Source organism: Diuraphis noxia, unplaced genomic scaffold (genome assembly GCF_037042655.1).
Source record: "Diuraphis noxia isolate RWA-SAM2 unplaced genomic scaffold, SU_Dnox_SAM2 contig0004, whole genome shotgun sequence".
Classification (NCBI taxonomy): Eukaryota; Metazoa; Arthropoda; class Insecta; order Hemiptera; family Aphididae; genus Diuraphis; species Diuraphis noxia.
Genome location: NW_028301714.1, coordinates 27,057,015 through 27,075,075, shown reverse-complemented (window position 1 = coordinate 27,075,075; position 18,061 = coordinate 27,057,015). Strand labels below are relative to the sequence as shown.

General features: G+C 29.5%; 1 protein-coding gene across 1 annotated transcript; it reads left to right on the top strand.

Annotated features, from left to right (window-relative positions):
- Positions 1–10,006: 10,006 nt before the first annotated feature.
- Positions 10,007–14,058, top strand: LOC107163851 (Vacuolar H[+] ATPase 16kD subunit 4). The gene is made up of 3 exons (XM_015511451.2): positions 10,007–10,527; positions 12,837–13,026; positions 13,133–14,058. The coding sequence occupies exons 1-3, from the start codon at positions 10,446–10,448 to the stop codon at positions 13,335–13,337; spliced, it is 477 nt and encodes a 158-aa protein (XP_015366937.1). The 5' UTR covers positions 10,007–10,445; the 3' UTR covers positions 13,338–14,058.
- Positions 14,059–18,061: the final 4,003 nt, after the last annotated feature.

Genomic DNA, 18,061 nt, shown 5'->3' with positions numbered 1-18,061 from the left:
TACACCTTGTATACCTAAATACTTTATATATCAGTGGCATATCACTACATACATGACGTATAGTAAAGCCAGTGTAAAGGTGTGTATGTATATACACACACTTTTATGCATGGCATTGTCAATTGTCATACACATACTGCGATCTTAAAAGATAATTTACGTTACTAAGTATTGAAGCATATGATTTAAGTTTATTCATACTTAAACTTGTTTGTAACAAAAAATTTACTGTACCTTTAGGTTATCAAAATAGAGTATAGTGTATAGGATATGTATCAAAGAGATTTTCTTCGATTTAATATACTATTACATAGAACATCACAACACTATTTTAGATAAATATAAATTGTATATTATCCAAGTTTTACATAGATTTAAATCGTAAAAAAGTGTATTAAATGATTTCAATATAATTTTTATTTTAGGTGATTTAGAAATCTGGTACCAAAAATGGAAAATAATGAATGAAGAAGTTGAAAAATGTCTTGATAATGCTATAGAAGCCTTTTCTTATTGTTAGGCTACCATCCTGATGTTTTACCAAACATAAAATTTTTTCTACAAATATTTTGTACAGTCTCTGTTGAAGTAAAATTCACTAAAAGAAGCTTTTTCACTATTCGCAGGATAAAAAATGTGTTGTGGTCTAGAATGAGTGAAGCTCGGCTTACAGGTCTTTGTTAAATTCAGGGAGTCAAAACGGGTTAAATTGTTAAAATATTTCAGGTTTCGTGTTGCAAACCAGGTAAATTTTTTTCTGGTTTCGTATTTTGCGTTAAAAACCGGGTACAGTCTTTTGCGAGTTTAGCGTTTATACAAAAAAAAAAATGTATGAATTGAAAACAAAAATATTATGAAAGTAAGTAATAACCACTCTGCTGTACCGTCGTGTACGCAGTAATAGTTATAGAGTGCAAGTATTGTTTTTAAATTACAACAAGATAACTAAAATCGTTAATTTTCATTTGAATATCTAATTTCTCCCAAATTTGAAATTCAAATATCTATTACACATTTTTCATTAATATATAATTTTATATTTTTTGGTTACTGTATAGAAATTTTTCAGATGAAACTTCCATAATATTTTCAATCCTTATATCTATAAAAATTGGAAATTTTATAACTAATTATAACTTAAAAGATAAACGATTACAGATTGCAAACACTATAGAGATTCAAAATACCAATCATACTGACAAACATAATACAGATCATGAACAAGAACATCGTTAATATTATTATAATAATTCATAATTGTATTATATTAGTAAAAGTTGCAGTATTGTAAAACAACATGCAAAAAAAATGTATCTTCGTATAAATATTAAGTGTAATCTAAAACTACCTAACACAGGAATCCAAATGTGTTCCATCCGCTGAATCAAAGTTTCCAATTACACACTTATATACATTTAAAAATTTAAAAATAAACATATAATACATATTCATATTCAATATAGGTACTTATTCTTAGATACAAGTGTTCACGCATATATTATATTATATATGTAAGATATAATATCATATATATTATGTATTGTTAATATACAGCGCGTGCCGGTCTGCAGTCGTTAAAAATCAAATTACCTATTTATTTTAATATATTATTTTACGATATGTAAAACGGTTATAATTTATAGCCATATTATATGGTATAAAATAGACAATATAGGTACCCTATAGGTAGTAGCTATATAATATATATAAGTATATAAACACAAATTTGCTACCTACTAAATTACTTGACGTATATATTATTGATTTCAACTCTGCTTTAAGTAAAAATTAACTACAAGGTAGGTACAAAAAAATTAAAAATTAATCTTTTTTTTTTAATTCGCGACCACTCACAAATACACAATATACAGGCATTTATATTGACATATACATTAGATTAAAATAATATTAATTATTTAACCTGCTATGTTTATATAATTTACAACTTACTATTTAACGTGTATATACCTGTATTATGTCTGAATGCAAAAAGCAAATGTAATACGATTATACCATAGACGCGTGTAAACGTATATATACTTATATATTTTACTTACAGCAGACGTTACAGAAATATATTCAAGTATGACGTATGTATTGTGATATTTTATACATATTATATACATAAATGTATGGAAATTCAAGTTACAATTTACACCAAATTGTTATAAATTTTAGTTTATTTAGGAATGACTATTGACTGCTAAATTTGAATGGCAAGTAATATTTTATATTATTATAAGCCATATCGTATTCGTATACAAAATAGTATTATATAATATGCCCATTGCACAAAATAAAGTTCAAATATGCAGGTTATCATAATATATATGGGTACCTATATAAAATTTACTACACCTCACATTTTTAAAATATATATTATGATTTATAGGGGATTCAAGTCCACCCAAAAATTTGGGCTATTATTTTTGATTTTGCTTGTACAGTTTTACTGAAATTTCAAATCCATTAAAATGTATGCCGTATGCGTAATTTATTATCAAATTTATACCGATTATAGTAGGATATGTGTCACGTATTATGTGGTATGATGCGCGGTTACCATTTGTAATATTTATAGTTTTTATGATAATATTATGTAATATCAAAATATCCAAATAAATTTAGATTTTATGTATATAGATACAATAGATACATACAAACTATATGTAAACAAAATTCTCAACTCTTCTCATAATTTGCTTAATATTCCAACATGATTGCCTAATTGATAACGACATTACCTATATATTTGTTCTAGTCCTTTATATATGTTTAAAATAAGTAATAATAACATACACGTTCATATAAGCTTAAACAATAGGTAAATACCAACGGTTTAAATTTAATATGTCCAATTTAAATATTAAATAACAACATTATGAACATAATTATGTATTAGAAATTACTTAGCAAGTACATTATTCCATTCAGGTACATTATTATGCAGTAATGTAGTATGAGTATTTTGTTCTTATACATATACACACGTCTTGTTTGAATTGTATTATTATGGAAATGTATACGCCTAAATACTAATAATATGTAAAATATCGGAAAAATGTTTCATTTACCTAAGTTTCGAAACTAAGCGAAACGAATACCATCTGATGTATGTTAACACTTAACACAGCATAGGTATACGCGGATAGGTATTAGCTTATTGAATATAATATAGCTCATGGTTAAAATATGGTATAATAATATTATTATGTGTTTGAGTAGACAAATATAATTATTATTCGTACCTCTTATATTATTGTATATACGATTTTTTTAAGACAAAAATATTTGCATAAACTATAAGAAATCATTTTTAATGATAATGCTCTCATATACAATGTCATAGGTACCTAATAAATTGATGGTTATAAAGTTAATAATAAAAACTGATTATTTTTTTTTTTATGAATATTATGTGTGTATGTTTTGAATTTTTAAATATGGACAATATGGTAAAAAATATAAATGTTATTTAAAAATAATATCAATAGAGTTAAGTAACAAGCAAATTCGCACGTCAGATGCCTATATATTACTGAGAATTGAGAAAATCGATCTTGATGAATTTATATATGGGTCAAATTGGAAATAAAGATTAAAAAATAATATGGGATGGCTATATATATATATGTCTCTTTTGAAAGATATTTTTAATTAATTTTCATTTAAACACTTTTTCTCATATATTTAATAACATTTTATTTTAAAACAAATATATTTTGTTGTATAATAACCTCGGATTTTTAGTGTATTATGTATATACTAATATTGGTATTTTCTTTGATATTTATTATACAAAACTTAATTTAATATTGTTCAATAGCATTAATATGGAATAGTCGACACTTATGACTTATAGATTATAATATTTTGTACTATGATTAGTATAGCAGACAGACGACAGTAATAGTGATTAATGCGAACGTATAGTCAATATTTTTGAAAAACAAATATGAATAAACATTTCCAAACAATTATCCGCGTCCATAAATATTAAACAATAGTTCATTAAAATTATTTTAGAACCTTAAATTTATGAATTTTTGAGTATTAGTTCTATGAACATACAGTGTTTAAAATTTTATACATGGGTACCTACCTAAGTATAATATATATATTTTTTATTAAAGAAATGACCCTCGGCAACTTGGCCATTGGGATAAGATACATTTTTTTTTTTTTTTTTTGAAAGGTGTTACATAATAATAATAGAAAAGGTAAATACAATAAATGTCTAAATTATATGAGTATATAATTATAATAATAAATAAGGTTGTGTTTTTTCAAATGGTTAAATAAGTTTGTCCAGTCCTGTCTCCTGGGGGAACACCAATATGTCAGGTGATAAATATTATATTTATAAATAGCTATATCGGTATAGACTATAGATAGGTATAATGCTATAATATAGTAATATATAATATAGTCATTATTATAATATTATATATAGATATATGTAGCAAGTGGTGTAATGAGGAATTTGGTTAGGGGGGGATTATATGTTTTTAGCAAAATGTGTAAGCCTCATACAGTAACCTACCCCACCAAATATAAAAGGTTAACAGTATAATAAATGTTTTGATAAGATATATCCCCCTCATTCACTCTTTATTATACGCCCCTATATGTAGGGTATATTCCTCAGTAGGTATATGTACCTATTTGATCTATACTTGTAAATTGGAATGTGAAATTTTTAATAGATAATTAAAAAAATGTTGCTCAAAATAAAGTCTATATATATACTCATTATTAGTAATGATTACAATACTCTGCAGTATAATATTAGATTATTAGTATATAGAAATTATTTAAATATCTATACTAATTTTTATGAAAGGTCCGTAACTTAAACCAGACTTATACAGATTACTGTTTAAAATAAATTAAATAATATTAAATACTTATAAAGTTAGAGTAGTATATAGTTAGAAGATAGCCATATATCATAGTTGGCAAGTAAATTTAAGCGATGTCTTGAGATTTGTGTAAATAAAGTAAAATCCAATAAAACACAATATATTTGTATGATTTATCGTTGGAAAAATCATTTTCTTTCGCAGGTAATCGTTCATTATTTTTTGTTAATTTAACCTAACCTAAGTCCTAACTTTCCAAGTATATAGAAATATATATTGTTTATATTATTATGCATATACTATTTAGTATAAGGTCAGGATTCATAATAAATATTATATCAATCACTCAAGTTATATATATTTATGTTCCAAAACGTTGAAAAACGTCAAAGTTATAGATTTGAAAATGTAAATTCATGACTTTCGTTGAGGTATTATACTACATTATTAAATAACGTCATAAGAAGTGGGAGATATATAGTACATAATATATGAAACATTTATTGAAAGTATTAATATGATAAAAATTACTATTGGGTTAAATTGTATATGTTAAAACAAATTAGAAAACAGAGATAACCGATAACCGAATAATAATTGTCGCAGAGAAACGCTTATACACATATTAATTGATATTATAGTGCATTAATATATTATGTTAAGAAATTTATTAAAAAATTAATGACATTGACAAAACACAAAATGTTTACATGTTTTACTATAATCTTCACAATCCACGTACTACACTATAAACATTTATGTTAAGATAACATAAATACAAATAAGTTAAAAATAGTATTTTAATTTTAATTTTAATTTATTGACGCGTAAATGTGTACTGAAAATAATGCTTGTCACTAGTCATTACTTATTTGTCATCATCAGTTGAAACGTGTGACAACGAGAGTTGAAAGGTCAGATGGTATTGTGAGACAATAATATCATAACTAAAATGTGGTGGTCCGTGGTGAGTGCAAGATACCAAGTGGATACATGTTGATATTAATATTACATACCGCAAAGGTGAAAAAGTATTGGTGATTTTGTATTTATATATTATTATACCTTATAATTGTATTACAATACACTATAATTTCATTAGAATTTAGATAATAATTTAGACTAACCCAAATTAATAATAATATCGATGTAGGTTTAGAAGGATCTTATGTAATTATATTAAGACAGTAAGTTTTGTAATAGAAGGAAGTTTAACTTTAAGTTAGATCTTAGATTAGGATTTAGGAGAACTTATAACTTATAAGTAGGTACTAGCTGTAAATATTGTAATTCAACTTATTCTTAAAACGTCCAAAAAATCGAGTCACGAAATTAAGCGATTGCACTCCGCGGTTGCATCAGTTCCTACCTACTTTAACGCCGAATTCATTTAATACATTTTGATAGGAATTAATAATCCTTTTTTTACGTTTTTTAGAAAATATGTGCTTTATTTTTATTATTGAATCATTATAAATTGTATTACTTGAAAATTTATTCTTACACGAGTTTTGACTGTTGAGTAAAATATACAATAACATAATAGGGCGCGGTATGATAATAATTAAAATGTAATAACCAAATCAAACAAACCATCATGGCATTATCACTATATTAATATTAAGTTCAGGACATCAAAAGGTAAACACATATTTTTAAAAATCAAATAATTCATAAAAGTATATTAAAACGATTGTATTTAGTTAGTTCAACATTTTGCCCCAAACGCGAGTTACTCTTATGGAATTTTAATTTGTATACTTTTTAATGAATCTATTCTGTTTCAAATTCACTTAACATTTTTCCTTGACAGTGATTTAAATTGTATTTACTCTTCGATTTAAATTGGTTGAATGCATTTAAAATTTGATATAAATAATTAAATAGTTTATTTTATTAATTTTTTCCATTAAATAGTTTTAATAGAATACATTTTGGGCCTATTACTAATTTTCTTTATGACTTCTTTGCCAATTAGGGATTATACTGTAACTATAACTATAACATATATATATTGTATAGGCCATAGGGTATATGTAACATACCATCTATGTTTAATGTTAGCCTATATATTTGTATAGCCTATATAATAGGCATTAGCCATACATATTAAATATGTACCTAGTGTTTTAATTTTGTTTTTGTAAACTTTAGGTACCTTTATATGGGTAGTTTATAGGACGCACATAATAATATGTATATATCGATTTAATATATTTAATGTATATTATACAGTACCTATATATATATAAATTTAATAATAGTAATAATGATTTTGTCAAGTGCCTAATTAATTTGCACGCATGGGTTCTGTTTAATTAAAAAAAAAAAAAAAAATAGATAATTAACATTAAACAAACAATTGGTTTTACAGAGTATAGTAACATATTATTTTATGTTTATTTTGTATTTAAGAGTAAATGTATAATTTTGGCGAATATACTTTCGGTTGAATACTAATTTAAAAAATATGGGTATTATATAATATAAACTATAATGTATGCCTCTATAGAAGTTCAACCTATCTAGTAATAATATATTATACTATGTATTAGTTATTATATAGCCACCATTAGGTTGAGTAGGTATATGCCATGTAATATTGAACACCTGAAATATATAATTATATTAATAAAATTAAAATAATTAACTTTAAAAATAAATTGATATCCATTTATAAAATAAAAATTATATGTTATGATATTAATTATTTTTGTTGTATAGTTAGATCTTAGATTTAGATTCTACTATAACTATACGTATTTCTTTTTTTATAATTAATGTGGATCATGCGTTTATGTTGTCCACCCGGTGTCAGAAGGCATGGAGTCTATTTCACAGACGTTCACTAGTTCATATTTCATTTACGAACACAGTATTATTTTTCTTATTGATTAATAATTCATAATCGTCAATATGCGATTGTGCTAACACTGCTGACCATAAAAATCTGTTTCAATGAACAGAGAGTCGAATCAACCGCTAAATAGACCCCCCACCTACTCTGGTTCTACATTATGTTATACATCTTATAGTAAATATCTTTGGCATATTTTTAAACACCTTGAACTAAAGATTGTGATGCTTTATGTTAAATGAAACTATGAAAGTGCTCAATACGAAAATCTTATCGATACTACGATAACAATAGGTAAATATATAGCCATAATAGGTAATATTATAACATGACAAACTATACATCAAAAGATTTATTATACTGTATATCACACTAAAGTGTTTGTCGATCGTCACTGATCGGCGAATTTTAAAATGTAAATAATTCTTACTTGGTAAAAATACTTGGATTATTACAATCACTAATCACATAGGTATTATTATATTGTATATTATGAGAAATGATAATTGTGCGTATGTTGCTTATGACTAAAACTTTAAGTTGCCGGTTGTTTAGACGAGGAAATACAGCTTATCATGCTGCGTTTAAATGTAAATTATTAAAACAAATTTTCATTTGTAATACGAATTTTATATTTTAACAAATAATAGAAAAACTCAAGTATTCGATAGTATATGGTATATAAGTGTATTTAAAATTTTTAAAAATCAGACTTTGAATATAATATGCATATATTAAACCATATAAATATGACGAGTATATTCAACAATTACCGCAAGTATGTATAGTGTATGTATACATATATTCACTGAAACAAATCGAAATAGACTCATAATAATTCTAAGAATCGGAAAACATGTATTTGCAATACTCCTATAATATGTATAATAGCGTTATATACGACGAGTCGTAACCGAATAGATATTACACGGAATAATAAAAAATTCGTTCATAGAGCATAATATATCATATTAATTTCTATCGTTAAGATAAAAATAATGTATATGATTTTATTATTGACTTATTTGTTCGTACCTACATTATAGCGAAGGCGGCATCGTCTATTAGCCTTGGCGGTTGGCCCTCTACCAAGCTACTCGAAATTTAAAGACGTACCTACTATGCGTGTGTGTAGCAGGTTATCACTAATCCATGATTGACATTTTATAAAACACAATGACGTAATGAGTGCAAGCGAGACGATTATCACAATGTAGGCAATATAGCGATCGTCGTTTGTTAGATCGCGATTGTTAAATATGAATTGATTTTTTAATATTTTACTTATTATAATTCCATGTACTTATATCATATGCTGAAGTGTACCAATATCTCTACAGTCTACATATAAAAGTTACCAAAAATTATGTTAAGAGTTAAGACCACGGTTAATATAAATATACACTGTGTTTTCGTATAATATCTATGGCATGTATAATTATTATGGTATATATAAAAAGAAAACACAAAAAAATATAATAATGACCGACCTCTGTAGCGCAAACATCCATTAATTATAATGAGATAAAACAAAACAATTCTTAACAACAATTTCAGCACGTTGATTCCACTTCCACCCTATAGGTAATATATTTTACTGTAGACATTATATAATTATTTATAGAGACAAGTGCATTATTTTTGTACATATTTTACATGTAGAAAAAAATCGTGAAATATTTAAATATGTTTTCATAGTCTTGTAATAGCAGTATGTGATTATGTACGCCATAAGACACACAATCAAAAATATCCTTAATCTTTATGATCATTTAGGGAAATATCCTAATAAAATGTTATTTTAAGCGACTCATTTACATTATCAACCATATACCTACCTAATATGAGTGCCGATAAGAAATCGTGATAAACTGAAATTATGAACAGCGGTAAATGCGGACTTCTGAAAATAACAGTCCTTAATAATTAAATAATTAATTATTATTGTATACCTTTATTGGAGTATAAGAGAATGACATGCGGAGATCAAAATGTGTTTTTCATAAATCGACTGATGCTCAGAAGTCGGAGGACAACCTTTGAAAATTGGCTTGGCGATATCGACTGTTTTTGGGCGTGGACGGTTTTGAATTTGGCGCGCTTTCTTTACAGACCGTCGATTAAAGAGCCGCTGCCGGCCATTTTGAACAATGCCGAGCAGCGTTTTGCAGGCCGCAGACGGCCACAGTCGCAACTACCGCCGCATCGCCGCGCCACCTGGTACCACCGCCGCGACGCCACCACCCCCCCTCATCAAATACCAACTGCACCACACCGCCGATCGCTTTTTACGTCCGTCACGGTTGGTTTTCGTTGTTTTTCTGTTCCATTTCCTACTCCCGTCCACCCGAACGGTGCAGATTGTTAGTTACTGGTTTCGTAACCGGCCGCCGTGCGTTCAGTCTGTCAATTTTTTTATCATCACCCGCGGAACGCGTCTTTCGTCGCAGTCACCGTCGTTCGTTCACTCCGCACTCGCAGTTCACACTTAGTACTCACTCACACACAAACACACACATACAAACTCGCGCGCGCCGTTCTCGCCTGGTTGGATTTATCTATTTTCCACGCGTCCGCGAGTCCGAACCAAGTCGGCCGTGCCGTACACGTCTCCGCGTCAACCGACCGACATCCTTAACGCCTGACCGTTGTCCAAGTCGCTGTCTCACGTCGGCGTTACTCTCGTTTGGATTTTCGTCGTTTGTCGCACTACGTAACCTACAGCCATGAGTACCTTGTCAGAAACAAATCCTATTTACGGGCCGTTCTTCGGCGTCATGGGCGCGGCATCGGCCATCATATTCAGCGGTAAGCATATAACGATCACCACAACAGTAATTATTATGTGTTATTGTTATTATCAATGGCAATCTGCACACTGTCGTTGAGGCGGTTGCCGGTAACTCGCCGCCGACGCTTATGGCAGGGTGGCGTTTGATCGATGTCGTGCGGCCGGCGGCTCACACGTTATCGCCGAAAAAAACGCGGCCCCAAAGTGAAAAACTCTCACGGCCGCCACACCCACCCGCCGCCGACGGCCGATACGCGGGGGATCTGCGCTTGATGAAATCGGCTCACGAGGGATCTACGGCGGCGGCTGTTCGGCCCAAACGTGGCGGACACGATTGTCGGACGGGCCGACCCTTAAATTTTCCGGCCGCGTTACGCACGCACCCGTTGAAAGACACACGAGTGGATGGTTTTAGGCGTGGCCTGATGATCATGGTTTTCGTATTCTCGTAGCGCATGAGTGCTTGACGTGTGCAATATCACCTAACCACTTTGTATCAACGACCGATCGATTTTGCAGAAAACTGTGTGCACCCTCCCGGCGAGACTTCAATTTTGAGTTGACGGGCGGACTGTAATTCATTTGAAACCGATAAACTCGGTCAACACCACCTAGGCCGGCCGTGGATCGTATTTATTCGGACGATTTTCGATGGTATTCCGAACCTCCCCTAGGTTGACTATTTGGGTTCGCCGAGTTCCGGCGGCGGGTAAAGGTCGAGATAAAATCCGCAATATCGGCTTTCTCTAGAGGCGGCCGCGCCACAACCTGTTCGCGTCGCGTGTCCCACATACGATACACGCGCATGGGCGTGACCCGGTCGAGTTTCTCGAGTTTTTCGAACACTCGCGTCCCAAGTGCTCTTGAGTTTTCGTCCCTATCCCAGTAAAACGTGTGCCTAACAATAGCCCTTGGATTTGTACCGAATTCCCGATCCACGTTCCTGACTTTTCCTGGTGCGATAGCCGTGCGAATCATGGGCGCGGTGCATGAAGGTCATTTAATTAGATTTCGATCTCAACGAACCTTATCTATTTCTCTCTTACTCGCCCGTCTGCGGTTGTTCAAATTTTCAATTTGCGAATTTCTATTTTACCACCAACTATAACTCGATAACATGAATTGTTTTGTGCACCTAGGTACGACATATTTTGTAACGTTTCTCATACACTTCCGATAACACATGTTGCTTTTGCCATAGATTAGGTTTATCTGTTCTTCGTTCAAAATACTTTGTGACTAGTACAGAGTGTGTTGGTCCAAAGTATTAGGTACATTATTGTTCAATGTGCGTGTTCTATATATCTTTTGGCTATTACATATACCCAAAATTATGTTATGTAATGAAATTTTCCTTATTTTTGATATCTCCAATTTTGACATACCACACCCTTTTTCATTATTTTTACTATACAGTTTTGACCATTTTTACATTGTTATGTCTGCCAAATAAGTTAAGAATTGTTTGAATCATTAACACTTTGTCACTTTACGAGTATTTGAATGAAAAAATGTACCTTAAAATTACTTTAATTTCTGTTCAGAATCCAATGCATGTCAAAGAGATTTTTTCTGCTGATGGTAAAGTGTATCCCAGTATATGTGTCTTAATGTTATATTTTTTAGTAGTTATGTATACATAAATTTTAGTACCTATTACCTACTGATGATGTAGGTTATTACAACGCTATATTTAATGTGATTAAACATTAAGGAATTTAACATGACAATTACAGAAACAACAGCTAAAATTTGACCTGATTAATCAAACTGTTAATAATTTCTTAATAACTATTTTACTTAATAACCATTTCACACTGAGTACATTTAAACAAAGTCTAATACATAATGGAGGAGTGCTGCTTTTAATAAACTAAAAAGGTTCCTATGAACAAAGTTAAATTATGCAATGCGTTAACGAATAATACCTAATAAAAGAATCTTTAATCTTAATACATGAGGAGATATATGTTTATTTTTATTATCGTTGAGCATACGAGCATAAGACCGCATTTTATAATTTCATTAATATATTTTATTTATATGTATTTGTTGTTTTTTAAAAGTCTGTTAGAGTAAGCTATTATAAGTTGAAACATCAAATTTTTAGCATTTGAGGTACCATATCTATTTACCACTGATGAATTCACTTTCATCTTGTGTAAGTTTTCAATTGTAATACTGACAAATAATCTGAACATAAACCTCGTTTCATCTCACTTATTTTTATTTAATGAATGTACCACAGAACCCTAAATTTTATCAGTAATTTGTATTTGTAAATGATATTGTTATCTAATTATTATTATTTTTTTATTTTTTGTAGCTCTTGGTGCTGCATATGGTACAGCAAAATCCGGAACCGGTATTGCCGCCATGTCAGTAATGAGGCCGGAACTTATTATGAAATCCATTATTCCCGTTGTCATGGCTGGTATTATTGCTATATATGGTCTTGTAGTAGCTGTCCTAATAGCAGGAGCTCTGGAAGAGCCCTCTAAATACTCCTTGTTCAAGTGAGTTGATAAGAATAATGTATTAATATAATCAGACAAATTAAGTAAAATTAATGTGCACATTGCGAAACACTAGGATTACTAACTTTCCATTCTTTTTTTATAGGGGATTCATTCATCTTGGTGCTGGCCTTTCCGTAGGCTTCAGTGGTTTGGCTGCTGGTTTCGCAATTGGTATTGTTGGCGATGCTGGTGTCAGAGGCACGGCCCAACAGCCCAGATTATTCGTAGGAATGATCTTGATCCTAATTTTCGCAGAAGTATTGGGATTGTACGGACTGATTGTTGCAATTTACCTATACACCAAATAAACAATTTTCCCTCTGAATAAATATAAAAACAAAACAAAACAAATTTTTTTTTGTAACAAAAAAAATAAAAATAAACCGTGAACACCCAAACGATGCCCAGTTGTTAATTCAAACAATATACTACCATATTATTATAAACATTTTAGTTGAAAGGAAATCAAACTTTTTGTGTCCTTACGCCACTCACCCTAATAGTTATGTATATCCTTCCTTCCTCCAGCTTTCTGAACCATTTTTCCATTCACGTAGCAAAATAAATAATTATCTTAAACTATTTAAATACGTATATTTAAATAAAATAAAATGATGGCCATCTCATGTATCAAACGTTATATTTTGTGTTTTATTATTATTATTATTATTGACTTTTTTTATGTTCAATGAGTTGTATTATTAATTGTTGTTCCCCCTCTCACTTTTAAATGTTACTTAACAAGAGGGGACTACCCTCAAACATTAAGTACTCTATGCGATGTGATGCAATCTAAACTTAGACAAGTGTGCGATTGTTCTCCATCTTATCGAGTAACATACACTAATAATAATAATAATAATGATAATAATATATTAAATTATTTAAATTAATATTATTGCAGTTCAGCACAAATATTGTAGCTGTACAATTTATGAAAACTCGTAGTTAAAGTATTATTGTTTGTTTTTTTTTTTAATAATTTTTTTTTTACATTTATTGTAAAATAAAAGCAGGCTTACATGGTTACTGGTTATTTTAAATTTTTATAATAGAAATTAATTAAAAGTATATAAATTAACAAGAAAAAAGTTTAAAACAACTATTAGTGTTTTTAATAATTATTTTAAGGGAGCGTGCATCTAAGACGTGTTTAAACATTCCAATGTATTTGTAATTTTATCGTATAATCCAATGGAAGTATATTAATATTACTTACAATTAGATATTATATATTCATACATACATACCTTTATATATGTATATATATATAAACACTTATAAAAAATCTGCCATTAAATTATTGTTCGTTAGTTCAAATAGTTATTATTACCTCCTGTCAAACAACCCATTTGTTTATTTTCCATTCATATCAATCGCGTGTTATTGTTTCTCATCATTATCAAATTATTCATAACTATTATAACTGTTCAAAAAAAAAAAAAATTTAAAAAAATCCACTATTTATTTTATTATAGTTGTGTATAAATTATGTGGTTAACATTTGTTTTATTTTTATTTTATTTTAATATATATATATATATTTTTTTTTTTTTTTTTGGTTGTTTAGTAGACACTTAATGCAGTTAAATCAATTTTTTCAATTGTTTTTAGTCGTTTTTAAACAAAACAAATTTTAAGTCTGTAATATATTATTACTTAGACTCGAAGGAAATTCTAAGAGAGTAAATTAAACCTATCTAATTTTCTATACCTACAATTTCCTAGGAATTTCAATTATATAGTAATAAAACAAAATTGTTGTTAATCGTTGCGTTTGTTTATTTATTTATTTTTTTTTTTTTAATTTGAAACTATTATAAATTACTTCTGTTTCAATCTTGGTGTGAAATGTTATACCTGACTGCTATATTCACTCTTATAAAGTATATTATTATATAATATATCTATCAGCATGGCAACAAAAGTCGAGACAAATTTTCTAACAAAAGATATGCCCGGCATGTATTATTTACGTGTGGTTACTTTCGACGTCTTTTGTCTATTGAACTTTGGAAACGATCGGGTGCCTCTCGGTCTTCGCACCACGGTAGACTGTTGGTTGTCAGTATGTACCAAAAAAGCTCTGTCGCACTTGCAACCTTAACGCCTAGTGTAAAATCTTTACGAGCAAAATAAAATTAGTACGAACATGATTTTTAGCAGCATAATATTATTGTACGTTTATCCACGTTCGACCACCACCTGTTGAAAGAACGCGGAAAAGAATATTTTGGTTGTTGGTTTTATCTCAAAAATATATTTTTCAAGTGCGGAGCTACTTTTCAAAATTAGTACGTGTATCAACCTTTAATAGGTAGGTTTGTTATTATTATTATCTATATACGTATAATGATAATGGCTGAATAAACTTGACAACGAGCATGACATTTGTACTACAGCTCACACAGTTTAACAACTCATAATAATCATTGACATTGCATTGCCATTATAATAAATGGCTATAAAACGTTACCTAGAAAAATTAACCTCATGTGGAAATTTCGCAAAACTTAAAAGAAATGGTTAGATGTAGGTTCCTTAAGGATGTGTTTTTTTTTTATTATTAGCTTTTAGTATTCAACAGATAGCTCAACAATTATAAAATTATTCATAATACAACATTATATATTACATTTAAAATTTATATAATAAATCCAACATCCAATATAAAAGAAATTATAATTTTAATGGCAGTTGTGGATTTTGTGTTGAGTCAGAGTACATATTAAAAGGAGATATGAGATTTTAGTGCGTTAATTAAAATTTGGCGTTTGGCTTGTAGGACGAAGGATGTGTGAAACTGCTAAGTTTGAATTCAATGATGGTCTATGAGAAATATTCAGTTATTATACATAATTGTGCATACTTCTATCCGGGGACGAAATTTTTGTTTTTTTTTCGCTGGATATGCGTATCATATCTTAATCTATCATCACCCATGGTGACATGGTGTTTCGACTGTTTGATAAATCGGTTTGGAAGATGAACAAATGTATTTCATTAGAAATTGTCGATATTGGTATATCGGCAGTGTTAATGATATAGAAATATTTTTTATAGCTAGGTACGCTGAAAGCTTCAGATTAATCTTTAAGACTTGATCAAGCAGTCCAGGCACACCTGGCCGGCTCAATACATTGGCCGCAGGGTGGGGGAAGGGGTTCATGAACATTAATTAACAATATATATTATATATATAATATATTATTATATTAATAATAAATGTATTTTTAAATTTTAATAAATACCTACCAAACATTTTAAAAGTTACAAATTTTGCTGTTTGTTTTTGTTGCCGGTTGGAACGATATTGTAATAAGTTAATACTTTGTAATCGAACTATATAATTTATAATAACGTAATGCTGGACCTATTATTTGTAAAATTTCGGACTGCACTCTTAATTTTACTGCTTTGAACAGCAATGTTATTCTGTCTTAGAAAAATCAATGCATGGCATATATATGTTACCGTAAATGCCCGATCACTAGGTAAACCTAGGTTTCACTAGTTAATGCTAGGTTTTACTGTTTGTACTCAGTAAATGCTTTCTTAATTTTATTTGGGATTTATTACTTAACACGTTGTATACATCCTAGGATATATAAATTGACTTAGTAAAAACTGATGAATACACTACACATGACATTTGAACGATAAGCTGCGTAAAAATTATAATTATATATTATTAAAAGAAACTACAGACAGTTATTTAAATTTGTATACAAAATTAAAATGCATTTAGAAACAGAATTATTATTTATTTGTTCATAAAAATTAGTAAAAATGGTGGGTAGGTACTTAGTAAGAAATAATTGTTTAAATTTTTATTTATTTGCACATATACTATTATGGCGTTTTACATGCATTTTTATACTGTATAAAAATTTAATTAACTGTCAGAAGTTTGTTTTAATAATATATAATTATAATTTTTACGCAGCTTATCGCTTAAATGTTATGTGTCGTGTATTGATCAGATCTTAGTAAGTCAATTTGTATATCCTAGGATGTTTACAACGTGTTTGGTAAAAGTCCGAATAAAATTAAGAATTTTAGCATTTACTGATTACAAACGGTAAAACCTATCATTAACTAGTAACACCTAGGGGCTAGGTTTACCTATAGTGATCGGGCATTTATGGTAACATATACATGTAAAATAATTTAATAATGCATTATGCAATTAAGTAAAACTAAAAAATGCTCATAGTCCCTAGTAGCTAGTAGCATAATATATTTTTTTTAGACCGACCGTGTAGGTAGTTCCCACTTATACATTCGTGGTGCACCTAAAAATAGGGCCAGATGGAATGTACTTCGTTGTATATAATTCATTAATCACGAATATCTGTGTATAAATTATTCCATGATAATGGCATCCTGCAAATCATAGACCTTTTATTAATAGACCAGCCTCTTCTATACATAAGATATAACATGCATGATAATATAGAAACAAAAACTGATAATTTCAAAGGTTTCTAATGTGATGTCGTTATGTCGTAAATAAACACATTGCAAACGTTGGCCGAACCTTACGAGATATATTAAAATAATATACTACAGCAGCGGTTCTCAAACTTTTTTGACCGCGGTGCTCTTATGTTCCTAAAAAAAATTACGGAGCCCCAAAAATCAGAAATGTCTATTTGAGACAACAATAATTCATAAAAACTGATGTCGAATGATTAATTTCACAAATACAATTTATTCAATTAATTTAATAGGAAAAAAGAACATATTATTTTATTGATTTATAAATTAAGTACAGGTATGCCCAGGGGACACAGTTTGAGAGCCGCTGTACTACTGCAGTATTGTACACCTTAGAAAGGTCTACAAAAACACTTTTCGACGATATGTCCATTTCTTGGGGATTACCCACAATAACCTTACAATAATTTCAAATTTGGTTGTGGCTTGGTGAGGCGGCCGTACGCTCAATCTGCGGAAACGCATTGAACGTATACGTACCGGCCGCAGTTGCTAGCTCCCGGATGGGTGACCACCCGGGATTTTTAGCAAC